Consider the following 21,640-nt stretch of genomic DNA (forward strand, 5'->3'; position numbering starts at 1 on the left):
TGGGTGTGGATATGTCCTCAAGATTAAATGTGGCCATGGTGGAGTTATCTGTTGATAGCTCCTCTGAAGAAAAAGAAGGATTTTTTGGTCTAACCTCAAACAAAAACCTTCAAGATTATTTTTCAATGTACCAAGAATCAATGCAATATGTTTGGATAAAAGAGGAGAACAAAGGCAAAAAACATTTCTTCTGATTCAAACAAGGTAGAGAAAATACAACATACTTTGGAGCACATTGTGCTAAATAGCCATTGATACCCAAATTTGAGCCGAATGATTTCTAGATGTTTGATTACAAAGTAGGTTGCAAAAGTTTCACAAGTGTACGATGGGGATTGCATTTTTGAGATGGACCTGTGCCACACGGTGTTCCCAAAATTTTGGGGATGGATCAAAAGTATGATTGCCATTTTTGGGTTAAGTTTGTTCAATCTAAAATGAAGTACCCGACAATAATCAGGAGAAGTAAATGTGGCAGATATCTTATATGCAAAAATGGCTCGTGCTCAATCAGAGCGATAAACAGACGGCCAAACGAACATCCTCGACAGGGAAGTAGATGACATCAATTTTTTCCATTGGTGTGTTGAGCTCAAAAAACGAAACTCTAAGGTGCTTCCACTGTGGTCAAAGTCCAGTTTTGCTTCAAGAGTATTCCTAAATTGTCTATTACTTTCTTGCTGAGATCAATTGGACCCGCTTGTTCATCCACATTGGAAACCATAACCACCCTGTCGCAAAGGGAGTTTTGCAATCAGCAATACATAGGACGAAAGAACTTGTGTCTAGTGTGGTGTCCAAAACACTAACGATTGGACCTAGGAATTTGCAATTGAATCTTGCAGAGCACATGGTAATGGGAGTAGTTGTTCAAGAAAATGGGGAACCACTAGATAGCAATGAGCTTCTCTCTATACTAGAGGAGATGTGGCCATTGATCCATATGCACAGGCGATCTTTCAACTTGTCAACTTCAAATATGTTCTGCAATCTTTTGTTTGACATTCTTGTATCTGCTATTATTACCAAGTTTAAACACTTGATGAGAGAAGCACTACTACATGGATTGGAGTCGGAATAGAGTCTCAATTGCTTTGATTGAAGAACAGTTGTGGGTATAAGTTTTTCCATGACATGTTGTTTCTAGGACAATCCACAAACCCTACTAAAAGATGTCAGGTATTCAAAATGTCGATCAACGGACTCGGGTCTAGAGTCGAGCTGGAAAATAGAATGCAACAAACAAGAATGGGGACTTCGAAGAAGCTGGATTTTCTTCAATCACGTGTAAAGAGTGGTGGGGTGGATAACAATGGTGGCAGCACATGTCTACGATTGTACGTAAGCCCTATCCAAACATCCTACAACCTCCTCTTCGTTCCTTATTGGCATTGATTAATCATTTATCTATGTAGGATTCAGAGATGCAAACAACTGCCATCTGTGAGATGAAAGAAGAAGACACGCAGACACAAATCATGTTCTCAAAAATGATGAATGCGGTGTTGTTGGACAGTGGACACCATCCAATTGATTTTAGAGGATTCATGGAGGCTGGAGAAAATTGGAAAGCTATAGCAAACTATGTTCAACAGAGGTCCTAACAATGTTACGAAAGGAAGAGAGCGCTCATTCTTTTTTCATTGGGAGAAGAGCTTGCAAATTCATACCATGCAATACGTACATAAGAACTTCCAAGATGAGCATAAGCGTATGTGTGAAGTGTGGCATTGCGCAAGTAGCGAGGAAGATGCAACCAACTTGCATGGAAATGTACAAGCTTGGTGGGCTTCTGGAAAAGTGTCTGATTGTAACTTATCGCAAATGGAATGTTGGATAAGTTGGTGGCATGTACGGTACTCTCGTTGGAGAAAACACTTCATTGGGGTAAACATTACCTAGAAATATTTGTGGGAAGGTTTTTTTTACGGTCGATATAATATCTTTTAATATAGATGTGCTGCATGAAGTGGATAATCTCTCATACATTCCTGCTACAAACCTTGCTGAAACAAAGCACGCGAGATGGCTTGCTGGTGAGGGAAACAAAGAAATGTTGATCTTGTACGATGCATGTGTGTCTGATCTGTCGAATGCTTTGCTTCAAAGTGTAAAGATGCTTGCTTTTGTGGAGGGTAGATATCATGGGGTTGGACCTTCTACATAAAAACTTGCTTGTCAGGCACAACAAGACCGAGCATCGGGCCCAACTACTTTTGCAAGAGAGATTGAGGATAAGCTCGAGGTACGCCCCTCTATCAACAACCAACAGTGGAGAGGGATAATATTACAATAGCCAGAAAGCTGAAGCAGGATGGGAATGCTAGCTGTGAGGAGGAAAATTCTTCACATCAACCTGAGTATCTCACACATAACATCCCGCGAAATCGTGGAGGTCTCCAAGCAACTGTGAGAGTGGCCGGTCATGTAAGCAATGAACATGAGGGTGGGCTGGTGGTTGGGGAGACAAACATTCATAAGACAATGTGGGCAATGCGTCGTATACCAAAGGGAAGTAGGGTTCAATGTCAAGGGTGGTTGGGATCTAGAGTCGATAAATGTAAGAAGAATATAAAGAACACGGGTGCAGATGCAGTTGCACCATCCTTTTGGGGTATTCACACTTGGGAAATAGGGGCTGACAGTGCTCATGGTAGCGGTTCTAAGACGCAATTCATGTGGTTTTGCAATGATAGTGTGGATCACACATGGCAGATCTATAACACAATCACTCTATGCCCTGCTAGAGTTCCCAATATATGGCAAGTGGAAAAGCGAACAAACATGACTACTTTAGAGTTGTAGGACTTGGAGTCAGGAGGCTACACAGTAAAGAAGATTGCAGTTAAGGAAACAAACAATGTGCGTTATCGGCCAAGAGTATCAATTCAAGCCTCCAAGAGAATTGAATCAACAGTGACCATAGAAGCCCGGATTGTGAGGACACTGTTTTAAAGACGAACATGCATGAGAAATGCATGGTGAAAACATCTACTTCACAATCTGAGGCGAGAGGTATGAAGTTCATATTGCAAGTAGCCCGATGTGTACATGTGGATACTTAGTCAAAATGTTAAGATAAGAGTCTCTTCATGTTGCATTGCATGCTATTGCAAATGCAACATCAAGGAGACTAAAGCGTACCCAAATAATGGCAGCTTGCTACTTAAAAGACCGAAATTCAGTAATAAAATCATCCTCACTGATCAAAGGTTCCAGATGCACTATGGCCAATGACTTCTCCTTACCATAGAATGAGGCAAATTTCTTAGCCTCCGACTTACGATAATCCTTGAGGGCTTTTTCAAGCATAGGATGTTGTGTCAGGACTAGTATTCATAGTTTTCTCAATACAAAATTGTTTGAAAAGCCTGTTTCAAGCACTACAATAATTTCTTGCGAAAACGAAACTTGAAACTCAAGAGATTTGGTTAGATCTACTCCAAGAATGTCTCTATCTATATCAAAATCAAAATACTTGTTGCCACGCAAAGATCCTCTTAAGGTGAACAATTGACCTTTGTCATGTCCATGTTCTGGCAAAAATACATAGCCACTGCCATCAAAAGTGAGAGCATTACAATCAACATCCGGAGGATCTATATAATATTCTCTAATGAGCTTTATTTCCTTTTGAATAATGTCATGGATATTAGTCAGATCTACAAACTCTTTTTGAAATAACTTACTAACCACTGCCGTACGTTTTAATATATATGCTAAAAAGTGAAGACAATAAATGCAATCAAGTTTTGAAAGTTCTGCAAACAAATTTGGAGCATTTTCTTTTATCTCTAATAAAATAGCATCAAGAGAGGGGTACACCTTGCTGATAGCAAACGGTCAGCTAAGCCACCTAATGTCAAATGTATGCTCCATCTTTAGAATCGGACAAGCAAGATCCTCTTGGGTAGTCTCCAATTCCTCTAAGCTCTTAGAGCTTGCATTAAAAAAAGACGCCATAAAGTTAACAAGCTTCTCTAAAGTCTTTGAGAACTCTATATTTTTGGCAACAGTAGACATTGCTAAAGTAGTTCTATGTGCTACACAATGGATTGAGGTTAGAAATGGATTGATATGTCTTTTGAACAATGTTGCAACGCCATTTCCTTTACCAATCATTGTTGAACAATCGTCACTTCCAAAATCTATAAGCTTAGAAATATCAAGCTTACCTTTTTTTAACTCTGCATAAACAACGTTAAAGATGGTTTTTGCTATTCCATCACTCCCACGTGCGATTCCATAGAAATTATAAGTTGGAATGCAGTCATCAATAAAATAAGACAAGTAAATGATTAGATGACCATGCTTGCATATGCCATTCGTCTCATCGATAAGGACACCAAAGAAAGGACTACACACTGCCTTTTTCAAAGAGGATCTCATAAGGCACTTACCAATGTAGAAAATCATTTCAACACAAGCCTTGTCATCATGATACAACAAAGTTGAATATGGTACTCTGCAATCTTATAGCAAACCAATCAAGTCAGAAAAACCAGCAAAGGGATAAATTTTCTTAGCCATGTGTATGCAATCTTGAAGAGTGTAGCTAAAGCCTTAGCTTTGAAGCTTTCTACCTTCTTCATGCTATTCTGGATGCATGCCTCTCCTTTCAAAAGAAAGGCATCCATAGCATTTAGATATGGCAATCGGTTCTACAATGAGCTCTCAAGTTGCTAAGCTTGAAAATAGAACCTTCTTTTGAATAAGCACTATGGTGATGAGGGTATTTCAAACAAAACTTATATTACATTTTTGCTTCCTCCTCGTTATATACCAGCCATTCAAACTTCTGTAACCAATCTTCTTGGAATGCAAAACATGCCTCAATTTTTCTTTGTAGCTCTAGCCTATCTACTAAAGATAATGAAGAATTCTCATCAGTAGAATCTATCTTTGATAAGTTAAATGGAAACATCACCTTTCTTTTTCTTAGCATTTATCTTTGATGGATTGAGCCCTGCCCATTGTAGAAGAGTACCTTGCCTTTTTTTTGTTACCTTTATCACCATCTTTCTTATGCTTTTTGGTATCATTTGAATAATAAATACATCACCACATAAAAACAAATTTAGGTAAAGTTGATTAACACCATCTCTCTGTCAAGCACACAAACATTCACGAGTTCCAAAAACTATTAGAATCCAAGATAAAGCATGCATAACTATTTGAAAGATTAACTAACTTGCATGAATAACTGAAAGATTAAGTACACTTAAAGTCTTCATGGCAAAATCACTAATAATCTTGCTGCCCAAGAGTACAAATCTCAAAGCACCTGAATTCTTGGTGGCAAAATTTCGTTGTCAAGCTTGCTGTCCAAAGAACATGTGTGTGGGGATAAACCTTACGCTTCTTGTTTTGCTGCAAGACAACATCAGTGATAATGTCAAGACCAGAAGAATGTTCACTGTTGAATCTTGATATTTGAAAAAAAAACGTTATATATGTGTGTGTGTGTGTGTGTGTATACACATATATATAGATTATGAGCATGACTTAGCAAAAGTAGAGTAATGTCCATTCACAATTTTACATTGATGATTGTACAATGGCATGAGGTTGGATAGATATATGCAGTCTATTATGCACGCAGAATCCAGATAACCTTGGGAAAAACGAAAACCCTCCAGAGTCCATCGATATGTGATCAGAAATCAAAATCGAAACTTGAAACTTGAGCGCTCTATGAGGCTGGCCGTTGCTGCAGGCCGAAATAGAATCTCGATTCCCGTCTTCGACTCTATGCACCAGTGATGACTGTGCACTTTTGTGTTGCCGCTTGCGCCCTCCAGACTATCGAGTCCTGACTCTCAAGTCCCATATTGTCCAACCCCCAACGAGCCCCAAGGCCCCCAGAAGCCTGCATCATATCGTTTTGTTCATGGGCCAAAGGATCTTTAGGGGAGAGAGCTCGTTTGAGAGAATTTTCTTGATATATAATCCTTTTCCAATTGAAGTGCCTAAAGCCTTTTGGGCAAAAATTTGAGAAGGTTTCACTTAACTCCGAGACCGCCGAGCTTGAGCAGGCTTTGACGTCCATGCCACATGGCTCGCCTTATGGTCCCGTGGAAGGGAGCGCACTCAGCGCAGTTCCGTCCAGCCGCGCAGGTCTCGCCACCGTGGCGACCATGCTCCCTTCCTACCCCTCTGTTCAAGCCTGCCGTCTCAGCGGCAGCATTTTGGCGAGGGAGGGGGGATACCCCTCTCACTCGCCCCTTTCTCCCCAGCTTTGCGCGAGCGCATTGTGAGCGGCAAGGAAAGCATCGAGCCACAGGGCCAGTTCAAAATCCTGCGGTTTTGCAGGCGTGCTTATGGTTGCTCGCGAGTGTTTACGTCTTCTGGCTTTTCATCTTGCCCTATGCACCGGTAATTCTCTCTCTCTCTCTCTCTCTCTCTCTCTCTCTCTCTCTCTCTCTATATATATATATATATATATATACATACATACATACATACATACATACATATAGTTCAGCAGTCAGCTTGTGAAGGAAAAGAAAGCATTACCGGAGAGTGAGAAAACGCCCTCGCCACTACTTGTGGTAAAGGAGTATCTTGCATCGTGGACGGGGAAGTAGCCGTTGTCAAGGACACTATAAGTGAGATAGTACATTGGTAATTACAAGTGCCGTTTTTTCAATTGATCATTCTTTTTCATTTTGAACATTGGAATGGGCATATCAGCTCAACAAAGTGAAGTGAGAGAGAGCCGTCAATAGGCCCAAAAAAAGGCCTATTGAATGTCAACAGGTATAAAGACTAAGACACAAGCACATCAAGTATCACCACACCTTCACCGTCAATCACAGTTGACATACATGACCACATTTCAGATACATCATCATTGTTATTTTAGAGGTGCCACATGTGTGTCCTAGTGTGCTAGTCTCCGTCCAACAAGCATCTTTTTGTCGCAAGTTTGTTGTATCTTCTCTAGCTAGATGTTATATGATATTAGGCATTAAGTGGTTTCGTGATCTTGGTCCACAAGCAAGCTCTCTCTCTCTCTCTCTCTCTCTCTCTCGCGGGTGCCTCTCACATGGTCATTCGAGGGCAAGACATCCATTCTTTGCTTCTAATCTCTCGTGTGCAGGCTAAGCGCGAGCTACACCGAGCAACTCAAGCGGCATTCATTTGTTTCACTCCAATGGCTTAGGACCTCAAAGCCTACAGAACGGGAGGATCATCGCAAGAATGTAGCCCGTTATCACAACTCTCTACCGCTTGAACAAATCTCAAGAAGAGGAGTTAAGAGTGGCAGCTAATTGAGCTGGTGGCCAGGGGATTCATCCGGGTGGTCTTGTTTGCATGTAGATTACAGGATACTCAGTAAGATTACAATCAAGAAGAAGTTTCCTATGTCTTGCATTGAGTGTATCCTCAATAGGGCTAAGGTTTTCAGCAAAGTCGACCTCAAGAGTGGATACCATCAAGTAAGGGTATTCAAGGGCAACATTTATAAGATTGCCTCCCTGATTGAGCGAGGGCAATGGGAGTATGTTGTTATGCCTTTTCGATTGACAAGTGCGTAGGCACTTTCAACTATCTCATGGTAGGTCGTTTTGGTGAGATGATACTGCATGATGCACATGATGCACTGACGGGTGGGTTCAAAGGCATGAATACCACTTCAGAAAAAGTAGAAAGATTCTTTTACTAGCCTAACATGTGAAAGATACGTTATGCTACACAGTGTTTCATTTGTCAAAAAGTAAAAGCCCCTAGGAGTAAGAAATAAGGTCTTTTGATGCCGTTGGCTATTCTCAAAGGCCCATTTCAACACATTTCCATGGATTTTGTGACTAATCTTCCACCTAATGGACTGAAGGAATACACAATGTTTAACAATCGTTGATCGTTTCAACAAGTTTTGCATGTTAATACCTTGTAAGGCCACAATCATAACACAACTTGTAGCACGTTTGTGCATTAAGTATTGATATCCCCTTTGTGGTTTGCCAGAGTCGAATAGTGTTAGATAGGGGTGTCAAGTTTAAGTCCCATTTTCGGCAAGGACGCTTTGAAACTTTTGGCATTAAGTTAAAGTTTTCATATGTATTTTATCTAGTCCAATAAAGTGAGATTTATAATCAGTTAGCCTTCGATGTCTTAAAGTCATATGTACATGATCAAGAGTCTCATTGGAAGCATTATCTCCTGGTAGTATTGTCACAAAGTGATGACGCGGCGTGCCCAATCGAAAGAGAAATGACCTGGTGGACAAGAGGAATTGAAACACGATGCACTGGTAGCTTTTTGGCAATCTAACGTGGAGTTTTGGATCAGATGCTTTGGGATCAAGTGCTTTTGGATCTGATGCTTTTAGAATTGACGCTTTTTGGCGCTATGCTTTTGGGCATTCCTTGTAAGTTTAAAAGAGCCCAGCGGGCCACTCTTCTGCAGAGCATCTAGATGCAGAGTCTCGAAGGGAGTTGGACGCTCGGGAGTTGTACTTTGCTAAGAGACATATAAAGGAATACTGAAAGGGACACCAGTCTTTGGGGCCAGTGCGTTAGTAGAGTTTGGACCCTCGGGAGTTGTACTTTGCGAAGAGATATAATAAAGAAATATCGAAAGGGGCGCCAGTATTTGGGGCCAATGCGTTTGGGGGTGGACCTCCGCTGTGCCGTGTTGACTCTCCTTTTCTCTCTCTCTCTCTCTCTCTCTAGTCAAGTTCGTGTTTTTATAGTTTTTGTTTGTGTGTTGCTATTGGTTTCTCGCTTGGAGTGTCCAAGCTTGTAATAGTGGTATCAGAGCTCAGAACGATTCTTCTTTTACGGAGGATCCGATCCCTTCTGCAACACACATGGGTTCTTGTGGAGAATCTGATAGAGACAACATCCCTACGATTGTGGGTCACAGGGGAGATGAAGAAAAGATGCAACCTAGCGCGGAAACTAAAGAAACCAATGGAGATTTTGGCAAATTTCCAGAAGGAAATCCTGTCAGAGATGAGTATAAACATCAACTGGAGGTTGACACATGTGTGAAAAGATTGATGAAGTATTCCGAGGACCTGAAATATGTGAAGCATCTGACGAATTACTTGATTGATGAGATTCATTCGAGATGGCGAGAGGCGGTCGATTCTTCTCTCAAGGCGGTAAGAAAGCTCAAGGAAAAGTTGAGCGTATAAAAGTGAAAACTGTACTCGCAGAAAGAATTGGACAGAGCTCGTGAAAAGAAGATGAACCAGTAAAGGAAAGGCTTAAAGTACTCTCGGAAGAAGAGGAAATTAGCGGATTTCCCTAGTTATTTGGGCTGGAAGTCGACTTTCAAGGTGGTAAACAGATTCAAGAAGCGTATTTGTTTCGAGGATGACCCATATTTTTCTTCATCTTTGAAGAGTTCTGACAGTTCGTCGTCCTTTTGTTCCAGAGAGGGTGAGAAAAGTCGGAAGAAGCGGAAAAAAGCGAGAAAATTAGAGTTTAAAAAAAGTCCAAATGGCATGGAGGCCGTCCAACAATTCAGAGGAGGCGTACTCTTCTAACAGTGAACAAATGAACAAGAAGACCAAGGAGTTCAAGGATGGGGATCAAGCAGTCAGGTTTGACACGTTTGTCAGCTATGAGGACACCCATCGAGCCCTTGAGTTCATACAACAATTTGATGTCGCCTTCTCAGGAGGCCGGTTCTTGGAACGCTCCAAGGTGCGAAGGGCGGCATCTTACTTGAAAGGAAATGCACAGATATGGTGGTCTACTCTGTTGTTACGGAGAGAAGTACCTAAGAAGCGGATAGAATGCAAGAATTTTCACTTTTGCCCGGATAACAGAAGATATGAAGAAGATGTCATTACGACTTGGCGTCATCTAAGAATGACTAAGACACGTTGGATAACTACTACCTGTGGTTTTGGGATACCTATTTGCCAGCGTCTTCGTTTCGGAGGGTCACTTTGAGGGACCAGATTGAGCGGTTTTGTTGCGGTTTGCCAAAAGAGATTTGACGGTATTGTTTGCAACAGAAGTCTGACTCTATTCAGAGATTTATGGGACATGCGAAGCAAGGTTTTGGAATGCATGGCGGCTCATTGAATTATCCTACGGACAAGCTAGTGTCTATTTGAACATGGCAAGAGTCTTCCAATAAAGAGAAAGAACCAAAGGAATCGGATGAAAGTTCATCAGAGGATTTTGGACAAGTAAGGGAATCAGATGATAGTGCATCCTAGTATTCCAACGAACCAAGGAAACTAGATGCAAGTTCATGAGAAGATTCTGGAGAAGAAAGGGAATGAGATGATAGTGCATCCGAGGCTTCCAACGAAGCAAGGGAATCAACTGATGGTTCATCAAAGAATTCTGACGATTCAGATTGAGGTGCCCGTGGACAGGGGAGGCCAACAGGGCTACCAATAGGTCACATGGCACAAGAAAGGAACAAAAAGGTAAGGTGCGTCCACCGGATAATTTGGTCAAGGGTACTTTTTGGCCCTCAATGCAAAGAAAATGGAGGAGGAGAACATCACAAATTGTCTTTAGAGAGATCTGTACCTTGAAGCTTTTGGATTATTAGCAGTGTCTATGCCAAAGTATCAGGTTGAATCTGGTGCGGTGCTGACTGCACAAGAGGGGAGCCACTCCATTCCTTTGTCACTGATTTCCTAGATTGAATGAAATCACTAATTTCTCTTTGAGATTTTAGGGATATTGACAGGTCGATAGTAATTTGCGGAATGACTTCACATGCACGTACAACCCTATGTGCATGTGGACAAGCTATCTTAGGTCTAGGGTTCATGTTAGCTTAAGAAGTGTTCTGGCACCTTTATGAGCCTGTGCCCAGGCCATGCATGTCCAGGCTCTTAGAGGAGTTGCATATCCTCTGATTGCACATAGCAAGATCATTAGTATGATATTTGGTATCCATCATGAGCATTTTCCAGAGCATAGAACCTTTTTTGTCAAAGTACATAGTTTTCACTTATTTATTAATAAGTGACTTTTGTTGGAAAAGTAGGTAGGGCAAATTGCTAAGGAAATATAAAAAAAACCTAGCGCTAAAACAGTTTTAGGCAGAAGAGACAGAAGAAGTTCCAGCAACTTGCAGCGTTCTCTCCTCGGCGAGACCGGCAGAAGACAGCCTAGCGTTTTCAGCCAGCAGCAGCAACACCTAGCATTTTTGCTATAGTTCAGCCTAGCGTTTGCAGATTCCGGCGCCAGATAGCCAAGCACATCATCGTGTTCAGTTTTCAGCACTTAGCCACAACAAATCCAGCCCCTAGCCTCACAGATCTCACCTACCCGCAACAGATCCTTGCCATACCGTCGAATCAGCCAGCGTTTACAGTTTCAGCCCGCTGTTTTCAGTTTTCAGCGCGTCGTCGTCGAGTTGTCGTCCCGTCATCCTTGCCGACACAGTGTCAGAGATCAGCAAAAAGTCAGCGTTTTGCAGATTTCAGCATTTCAGCTCTATCGTTTCCAGTTTTCAGCCCGTCCTTGTCGTCGTCATCATTGTCGTCGACATCGTCGGCAAGTCCATTGCATCTAGACCATTGTACCAGATTTGTGCAATCTATAGTAGAGAGGGGGGGCCCTTGGAGGAGGGTTTGAGAACCGTCTGGTGTCGTATTCTTCTCTCTCTCTCTTTCTCTCAGTCTCAACACTTTCATTCACAGTAGCATTCACTTTGTTTGTGACCATTGCACTCTCTCTCTAAAGGAACGAAAGGCTCTACCTTCCGTAAGTAAAAGGAACCCTTGAGCACAGTTCGGAGCACTCATCTTGAGCAATATCAACATTCACTTCCGCTGCTCCTTACAATGACTTTATGAATATATGTACTTTGAATCGGAAATTTCCTTAATTGAACCGAAGACATCTGCTGTTTTACGTGTGTATTGTTAGAGACATGTAATGTCTGCAACATTTTGTCTGATGAATGATTTGAACTTAGTGCCTCTAGAGTCTAGACATCTGGTAGAGATCAACGAGATTTGGATGTGATGGCTAAGTGAATGAGAATTCAATGAGATTCTAGTGCATCAAAATGTCTATCTCGATGAGAGGATTGGATATTGGTGTGAGTGCATCAAGAGTTCGGAAGGATGAGATGGTTGCACAATGATCTAGGTGCATGAAGATTTTTGGACGGGATGAGATGGCTAGATTGAATGATTGAAACACGGTGTTCAATGTGAACTAAGTGTTTGATTTTGTGAATTGCATGCTATGTAGATATACTGTCTTGTGGGGATGGTCATGGGCATGGTTTGCTTGATTGAAATGCGAAAAGAAAGGATATGAATATGATAGTAACAATATTTAGTAGATTAAGACATCCGTGAAAAGATTAGTGCGGTTTGGATGTGATTGCTAAATAGGTTACAAATATCATGATTTGTATCTGAGACCCTCGATAGAAATGTGATTGATCAATGATTGATGTCTTTGTAAAAGTGTCGGATTGGTGGAGTCTGGTGCATGGATACATAGAGTTAGTGTCTATTGTAGAAAGTTTCTGTCCTTTGTTTGTTTTGTAGGCGTAATCGAGGGCGATTACAATTCTTTTAAGCACGGGGAATGTCACAAAGTGATGACGTGGCGTGCCCAACGGGAAGAGAAATGGCTGGATGGATTAGAGTAACTGTGTCACAAGACGGGCACCACGTGCCAATAGAAAAGAACAGACTGAACTGACTTTTAGTACTTCAATAACAACTGACCTGAAAGAGAGAGACGACACGCGACACGGAGTGGCGGAATTCCACCCTAGAGAGTATTGGCCCCAAACCTTGGCGCCCCTTTCGGTATTTCTTTATATCATCAACACAATACAAGCCGGTACTTCAGACTCTGCACCTTCTCTAGGAAGCATGCCAGAGAATGAGCCCTAACCTCATATTTAAAGGCCCTTGGCCTAAAAAGCAATTACAGTGAAAAGCCTTCAAACTTAAAAGCATCTGGTCCAAAAGCAAAGCCAAAAAGCTGCCAACGTAAATCACGGAAATACGTACAACTTGCCACGTCATCATCCAGCGCAATTTTTGGAAATCTCCCTGCTGCCCTTAGGGTTAGGGTTAGGATTTCTACAGTTTTAGGGTTAGGTTTTCCAGAATTAGGGTTTGTAGGTTTTAGGGTTAGGGTTTCTAGAATTAGGGTTTCAGCAGTTAGGGTTTTTGGCAGAAATTAGGGTTAGGGTTTTTGCTCTCGGGCAGCCACGTCATCACTTTGTGACAGTTTAGGCCCCTCGGCCATATCTGTAAGTTGGCTCCATTCTTTAGGCTTTGACATGTCAGCAGTTTGTTACAAACTGAAACTGAAGAACTAAACCCTGAAAGTGTGGCTAAGGGGCCGTGGCAGGCTGTACAAAATTCCGTGATTCGCGTTGACAAGGCTTACGTGGCAGGATGTATGGATTTTTGGAAAACACGCTCGCAGCTTTCTGGCAGTTCTACGTGGAGTTTTTTGAGTAGATGCTTTTGGGATCAAGTGCTTTTGGATTTGATGTTTTTAGAACTGAAGCTTTTCGGACTGTGCTTTTGGGCATCCCTTGTAAATTTAAAAGAGCCCAGAGGGCGGGAGTTGTACTTTGTGAAGACAAACAATGAAGAACTTCTGAAAGGGGCGCCAGTCTTTGGGATCAGTGTGTTTGGAGGCGAAACTCTACTGTGCGTGTCGACTCTGTGTGTGTGTGTAGTCAAGTTCAATGATTTTGCAGTTTCTGTTCGTGTGTTGCTATTGATATCTCGTTTTGAGTGTCCAAGCTTGTAATAAGTACAAGCAATTTTGAATGACTCCTATTCTAGTGCCATTGGTAGAACTCCGTATGAGGCAACATTGGGCCCTCTCTTTGAGTCTTTGTTGACTAGATCCGTCAATTAGTGACCTGATGCCAATGTTGAGAGCCAATCCTTGGACGAGATTACTCAGATCGTAAGGCTTCGGCTAAGCAAGGCTTAGGAATCTTATTCACGGCAAGCTAACAAGCATTGTTAGGATGTTACTATCAAGGAAGGGGATTGGGTGTATCTTAGAATCATGAAGCAATGTCTTAAGCAAGTAGGAACGAAGTGTTCAAAGTTGTCTATGAGGATGTACGGTCCATTTCCAGTCATTAAAAAGATAAATGACGTGTCTATAAAATTGCAGTTGCCTAACTTAAAGTCAATGTACAACGTTTTCCATGTTTTGAGCTAACTTGAGTAGTTTTGCAGATATGCTGTAATCGCGAACGATTACTTTCTTTCAAGAAGGGGGGTGTCACAAATTGCTGACGTGTCAAGCCACTAAAGAACGGAGCCAACCTGCAGATCCCGACCGAGGCGCCTAAACCCTAAGAAGAAGAAGCAAAAGAAATCAAAGCAGCAGAAGAAGTTTTACCGACTTACAAAGTCTTGCCGAGTGGCCTATTTTTAAAGAAGAGTTCCGACCAACTTATGGGACCCTGTTCGCCGATGGGGCCCAAGTGACATAAAGGCATTAAAATAAAGAAGCCCACACACACACTCGCAGAGAACTAATGATGTGGCAGTTGTACGGATTCTCAGAATTCGCATTGACATGATGACGTGGCAGTTGTACGGATTTTCGTGATTCGCGTTGACATGATGACGTGGCAAGTGTACGGATGTCCGTGATTTATGTTGAGGAGCTTTGGGCAGCAGCTTTTGAGGCCAGATGCTTTTGAGTTTTATGCTTTTTATGTAATTGCTTTGCATGGCCAAGGGTCTTTAAGTATGAGCCAAGGGCTCATTCTCTGGCATGCTCTGCGTGAGGTGCAGAGTATGGAGTACTGGTGTTGTACAGAATTCAAGTAATATAAAGAAATACGGAAAGGGGCTCCAAGGTTTGGGGCCAGTGCTCTCTTGGCACATGGTGCCCATCTCCCGTGACATTGTACATATCCTTCCAGAATCTTGGGATAAGATGCTACTTCCTGCTCGGTCATCCACTGAGGGTCTAAAGTAGAATAATTCTTAAACTTTACCAAATACTTCCTTGTAATCTTTCCGGACTTGAGTTGCTGCTCCCGATGATGAATGATCTGCTCCGGTTGGAGTATTTCTTTTGTTTCCTCAACCTCGGGAGGTTCCTCAACAATAGGCTGACTTGGGAGTAAGTGGATTTTCCGATTAAAAGGTAGCTCTAATTGGAGCGTCACATCGTTCACTTGCTCAATTATCTCAAACAGCCTATAATAATGATTGGAAAGCTTTACCACTTTTCCTTAATGAGTCACTCGTTCTTTTAGTCTTACCTTCTCAAACTTGAGTAAGACCAATTGACTGACTTTTAAGTCCATATTCCTTGTGTGCTTGTCTGCAGCTTTTTTATGTTTTTGCAAAATTGCTCTCTTAACTTGCCTGTAGGCCGTGTCCAAATCCCGGACAAACTCATCCGCTGCAAAAATCTTATCCTTAGTCCGCTGCAAAAATCTTATCCTTAGTTAAAAGGATAGGTGGAAGCAAAGGCTTAGAGGTAACCATCTCGAATGAAATAGAGATTTTTATTCTCTCCGTTCTGTAACTTGCTTGAAATGGAGGAGAAGTCTGGTTTGTTCGGATACAAATCTGGAAGTGATTCCAATTCCTGGTGATATACAGAAGTAACTACATTCACTGTAGACCACCTAGACAATGCGTCTGCAGCCACATTCTTACTCCTAGCCGTACGAAGGATTTGGAAGTGAAACATGGTGTCACGTGACACATCCAACCCTATGTGTCCGTGGACAAGCTACTTCATAACAAGGGTTCCGTCAGCCTAGTCAGTCTAGATTAGAAGTGTTGTGGCACTTTTTTGTGAGTCTGTTCGCAGACCGTGCATGCCCAGGCACTTAGTGTAGATGCATATCCTCTGGTTGCACATAGCATGATCATAAGCATTCCCATCAGAATCCATCAGAATCCTTCAGGGGAATTTTCCAATGTATTTTACCTATTTTCCCTATTTTTGACAATTTTCACTTATTATTTTAAGTGACTTTTGTTGGGAACTGAGTAGGGCAAATTGGGTAAGATAATATATAAGCAAACCAAGTTTAGCACTATTTGGCAGATGAGCAAGGAGAACACAGGCCTCGGCAACAGGTTCCCCTCTCTCTCAGCAAGACTCTCCCGCCTTGGGCGATTTTCCTCCAACAAGCTCCCTAGCGTTTTTGGTCATCATCGCCATAGCCTTCCAGTGATTGGCGTTTTCAGCAAGGCAACATCGCCCTACAGTTCCAGTGCTTTGTGTTTTCAGCCGCAACAGAATTCAGCCTATCAGAGTTTTTGGACAGCAGATAGGAAGCGTCAGATTTCAGCCATTTGCGTCTTTGGACAGCAGTACAAAGGTGTCGGATTTCAGCCCTTAGATCGGTCTCGCCATCCCTGTCGTCGTCATCGATCTAGCCTAGACTTGCATCAGTCACATGCATCCACTTTGTACCAGTTTGTGCAATCAATCGTAGACCACTCTCGCCAACGAGAGTGGGGCCTTCGGAGGAGGGTTTTACAACGTCGTGGTGTTGTATTTTCTCCTCTCTCTCTATCTCTCAGTCTCTTACACTTGTACGCACAGTGTCCATTCACTTTGTTATGATCATTGCACTCTCTCATTAAGAACGGAAGGCTCTCCCTTTAATGAGAACAAAAAGGAACCTTGAGCACATTATGGAGCACTCTTCTTGAGAAAGAACAACATTCATTCCGTTGCACCTTACGTTGGTATCAGAGCTTTGGCAGTGTTGAGTATCACTCAAGGAAAGAATCACAAGATTTTTTTTGCTTGTTGCGGTGGTACGAACCCAAGTTCGCTTGGGCATGTCGATTCCTAATCGTGTTTTTGAAGAGTGACAGGAATCCCCAAAAAGAAGGGCTTATCCAGCCTCCCCTTGTGCCTCTTTTCACTCATTGAGAGCGGACCGTGCACTTAGCGGCCGGCCAATCGATGTGAGGTGGGAAAAAGCAACCTGGTGTGAGCGCAAGGCTGCCAAGGGGTGCGCCCGCAGAAAAGAGCAGAACTCGGGTGAAGAGAAGATCCTTCTCAAACCCAGATTATAAGCGAAAGAAAACCCTCAAGAACCTCAAGACCCGCAAGAACCCAAGAACCCAAGACCCTCAAGAACCCAAGTTCCTCGTAAACTTAAGAACCAAAGATCATAGTGCATGGTCATCACCCGAAGCGGAATGGATACTTCGCATACAGGTGATGAGCATGATAGAGGCGACTAAGAATTTTTTCCACGAGGAGGTTTTTCCGACCCTCCCCCTTCTCCATCTACGCCACGAATTGTACCAAACCCTATGGAGGCGATGGTCAAGTCGATGATGGACATGATGGTCGACCAAGAAGCAACTCGCATTGCCTTGGAAGGCGAGCGCGACGAACGAAAAGAAAGAAAAGCACAAAGAAAGGAGGAAGCCGAAGCAAGACGAGCGGCCTTTGAGGCCGATCGTGAGGTTCAAAGAGACCTCCGCACTCACGAATTGGTTCGACAAGTTCTTGCCTCGAAGTCTGAACTAGCCAAAGAGGTTGGTAGTTCCTCAAGTGGCGCAAGCCGAGATGCAAACTCCAACAATCCAGTCACAGACAAGTTACTTTCAGTAAGTATGATGGTAAGATAGATGCTACGGTTATTCATTCTTGGTTGCATCAATTTAATGCTTATTTTGTGACAACTAAGAAGACAGGAAATAGCAAGGTTTTGACGGCAGCTATGTACCTTGCCGGTGATGCCATCAATTGGTACCACGCATGGCAAGAGGCACAGTTAGCCGCGCACCTAGAGGAAGCCGACAAATTCACGCTCCTTTCCTTCAATTGGGCCGATTTCCAAGACAAGCTCAAGGCGCAGTTTATGCCACCTCAGTACCTTGCACGATTGAAGGACGATTGGCGCGCTCTCAAACAAAATGGTATGTCGGTTATGTCTTTTTCTAATCGTGTTTTGCAGCTAGGTACCCAATTACGCAAGTCGGATGATGAGCGCAAGGAGGCATTTCTTTATGGATTGGACGACTATATCAAGTACAATGTCGAGATGCTCAATCCAATCGATCTCAACAAGGCGGTAGCGATTGCTCTCGCACAGGAGATGAAGCACAACAAGGGAAAGCCTAAGGAGAACAAGACTTCCACAAGTACCTCTCAGACTTCTCAGAATCCTCAGAATGGTAAGAATGGTAAGAACGGTAACTCTTCTAACCAATCTTCCAATAGTCTCTCATAAAAGAATGCTTCCAATGAACCTAAGGGTAAAGCTAACACAATTGCTAAACCTAAGCTTACTCCAGATGAAAAGGTAGCACAAGGAATTTTAGGAGGATACATCACGTCGGAAGAGCAAAGCACTTATTCTAAGGAAGGTCGTTGTTTTCATTGTCACATTAAGGGTCACATAAAAAGAACATGTTCTAAGCTTGACTCTAATGAATCTAAAGAATCCACAGAACCCACTTCCTCTGTCAATGCAATTAATGATAACACGAGTGTGTCCCAAGTTTCTCCTGACCCTCCCATTGATGAGTCACTCATTAAATGTTATGGTCATATGACGGGGCAGCGTTTTGTCATATTGTTTGACCCTGGTAGTATGCATGATGTGATCAATCCCTCTCTTGTTGAGAGAGCCCGCCTAGAGGTTAGGTCTCCGGCTTTGCTCTCGGTATGGACTCTCTCATCACGAAAGAGTGTCTTGGTGTGTTGTTTACAGTTCAACAAGCTGCTTTTCGTAGAATTTTGTCTCTCCTCTCTCAGGATGTGATATGATTTTGGGCATTCGATGGTTTTGTGAGCATAACCCTCTCATTGATTGGGCGGAAAATATGTTCACTTTTAATGCCAAAAGTGACTCTCCCATTGTCATTCGTGGAGAGGAAGTTGTTCATTCTCTCTCTCTCATTGCTAATGTGCAGGCGAAGATTGAACGGATTCAGGGGAAGGAGACTCTCTCAGTCTCTTCTTCTCCAAAGCATGACACACAGAATTTGCATGATGATTTGAATGACAATGATAAGCATGATGATTTCAATGACACTGACAAGCATGATGATTTGCATGATCAAGATGTGATTTCTCACAAGCATGATGATTTGCATGAAGATGATGTGATTGTTCACAAGGATGATGTATTAGTTGATACTTTCTCTAGTGATCTTGGCTCTTGAGCCTAGGTCCAAAGAACCCCTTTAGGAAGAACCGATCTTGGCTCTGGAGCCTAGGTCCAAAGAACCCTCACAAGAAGTATTATGTGTTTGCATGATTCATACACACACATTGTTCAAGTGTTTCATTCGTGATTGTTTCTTGTATTGTAGTCAGCGTCTTTATGTGATCCCTTTTACTATGCATGACATATTGTACGTTGAGCACGTTTCACTCATGAATGAGCACGGATGTATGCGGATTGTTCATGAAAAGCTGAAAAGTATGCATTCAAGGACGTCACATTCCATGTCTCTTCCTTGGCATGACACATTCGTAGAACGAACACAAGGAAGTATGAGCACCAAGCATGGGCATTTCCTTTGTGAATTGCCACAGTTGATTGTTTTAGATCAGAAGAGAAAGATTCGATCTCATTGTTTGCGTGTGTGTGATGAACGGTTTGGCACTCCGTCTCTTTGTTTATCTACATTGCATGCACAGTCTATTAGGACGACATGATTTTTTCCACTCACTTTACATGGAATAGGTATGTTCATGGTTTTGTGTTGGAAATGGTTTCAGGAATTTTCAGCCATGGAGATTCTTGAAGAAGAAAGAAGCACGACTCTCGACGAAGTTGAAGCATTGAAAGAGCCACATAAGACTTTGTGTCGCTTTCGGCGCGGCCCAAAGAAGCAAGCATTGCAGACTTTTATGAAGTTCAAGAATCGCACGACCCACACATTAGAGTGGGCCAGCGAAGAGTTCCTTCTAGGATTCCGGATGCTATTGGTGATCTCTCTCGACGCCATACAGTTCGGTACCAGTACCTCACTTTAAAAAGGAGGAGATGTCATGTGACACATCCAACCCTATGTATCCGTGGACAAGCTACTTCTTAACAATGGTTCCGTCAGTCCAGTCAGTCTAGATTAGAAGTGTTCTGGGACTTTTGTGAGTCTGTTTCGCAGACCGTGCATGCCCCGACACTTAGTGTAGATGCATAGCCTCTGGTTGCACACAGCATGATCATAAGCATTCCCATCAGAATCCTTCAAGGGAATTTTCTAATGTATTTTACCTATTTTCCCTATTTTTGACTATTTTCACTTATTATTTTAAGCGACTTTTGTTGGGAACTGAGTAGGGCAAATTGGGTAAGATAATATATAAGCAAACCAAGGTTAGCACTATTTGGCAGATGAGCAAGGAGAACACAGGCCTCGGCAACAGGTTCCTCTCTCTCAGCAAGACTCCCCACCTTGGGCGATTTTCCTCCAACAAGCTTCCTAGCGTTTTTGGTCATCATCGCCATAGCCTTCCAGTGATTGGCGTTTTCAGCAAGGCAACATCGCCCTACAGTTCCAGTGCTTTGCGTTTTCAGCCGCAACAGAATTCAGCCTATTAGCGTTTGTGGACAGCAGATAGGAAGCGTAAGATTTCAGCCATTTGCGTCTTTGGACAGCAGTACAAAGGCGTCAGTTTTCAGCCCTTAGATCGGTCTCGCCATCCCTGTCATTGTCATCGATCTAGCCTAGACTTGCATCAGTCACATGCATCCACTTTGTACCAGTTTGTGCAATCAATCGTAGACCACTCTCGCCAACGAGAGTGGGGCCTTCGGAGGAGGGTTTTACAACGTCTTGGTTCTTCTCTCTTTATCTCTTAGTCTCTTACACTTGTACGCACAGTGTCCATTCACTTTGTTATGATCATTGCACTCTCTCATTAAGAATGGAAGGCTCTCCCTTTAATGAGAACAAAAAGGAACCTTGAGCACATTATGGAGCACTCATCTTGAGAAAGAACAACATTCATTCCGCTGCACCTTACACATGGCCCATCTCATCTGCTTCTCAGATAGTTTCCAATGCGTAAGAAAATACGGCAAACTCTGATGATCGGTTTTGATCGCAAAATCCGCTCCTAGAAGATAGTGCTTCTATGTACAAGGCGTGAATCACAGCCATAAGTTTCTTCTCGTAGATCAAGGCATACAATTATGCATCCTTAAGCCGTCTACTTTCATAAGCCACTGCATTGGCTTCTTGGTTGAGCACTGCCTTGATGCAATTACCTAGAGCATTGCAGTGAACCTCAAATGGTTTCTTAAGTCTGGCACTATCAAAATAGGTCCATGGCCTAATAGATTTTTTAGCGTGTCAAAGGCACCTTGGTGTCTCGATCCCCATTTGAAAGGGATCTTCTTTCTAAGTAGGTCATGGAGTGGTCCTGCTACTTGAGCAAAGCCTCAGATAAACTTGTGATAATACGAACACAATCCCAAAAAGCTACGTACATCATGTACTGTAGTGGGAGTTGGCCAATCTTGTATCACCTGGATCTTTGCGGGATCCATACTCACTTGGTTGTGAGAGACTATATGGCCAAGATAGCGTCCCTCGGTGAGAAAGAACTCACTTTTCTTTGCATTCACATGCAACTCATGTTTTCGCGATTCCTGAAACACTATGTCGAAATGCTTCCGATGGTCCTCCTCGGTCTTCGAAAAGACGAGTATATCATCAAAGAACACTCTTGTAAAAGCTCGATGTGGG

At 42.6% G+C, this 21,640-nt stretch overlaps 2 protein-coding genes across 2 annotated transcripts in view; one reads left to right on the forward strand and one right to left on the reverse strand.

The window, feature by feature from the left end:
• Positions 1 to 3,843: 3,843 nt before the first annotated feature.
• On the reverse strand, positions 3,844 to 4,389 carry LOC147454999 (uncharacterized). Its single transcript, XM_086517465.1, has one exon. It carries the CDS (start codon positions 4,387 to 4,389, stop codon positions 3,844 to 3,846), a length of 546 nt encoding a protein of 181 aa, XP_086373591.1.
• A 1,596-nt stretch (positions 4,390 to 5,985) lies between these two features.
• Positions 5,986 to 21,640, forward strand: part of LOC147455000 (uncharacterized) — a 32,565-nt gene continuing 16,910 nt past the window's right edge. Inside the window, exon 1 of the mRNA XM_086516857.1 lies at positions 5,986 to 6,375. Coding sequence (XP_086372983.1) covers positions 6,055 to 6,375 — 321 coding nt within the window. The 5' untranslated portion in view covers positions 5,986 to 6,054. The remainder of the gene's footprint in view (positions 6,376 to 21,640) is intronic.

The sequence above is a fragment of the Adiantum capillus-veneris genome, chromosome 7 (assembly GCF_014529385.1).
Source record: "Adiantum capillus-veneris isolate H3 chromosome 7, ASM1452938v2, whole genome shotgun sequence".
NCBI lineage: Eukaryota > Viridiplantae > Streptophyta > Polypodiopsida > Polypodiales > Pteridaceae > Adiantum > Adiantum capillus-veneris.

Coding starts and splice junctions, on each gene's coding strand:
- LOC147454999 (XM_086517465.1), bottom strand. CDS start 4,389: ATGAGATCCTCTTTGAAAAAGGCAGTGTGTAGTCCTTTCTTTGGTGTC.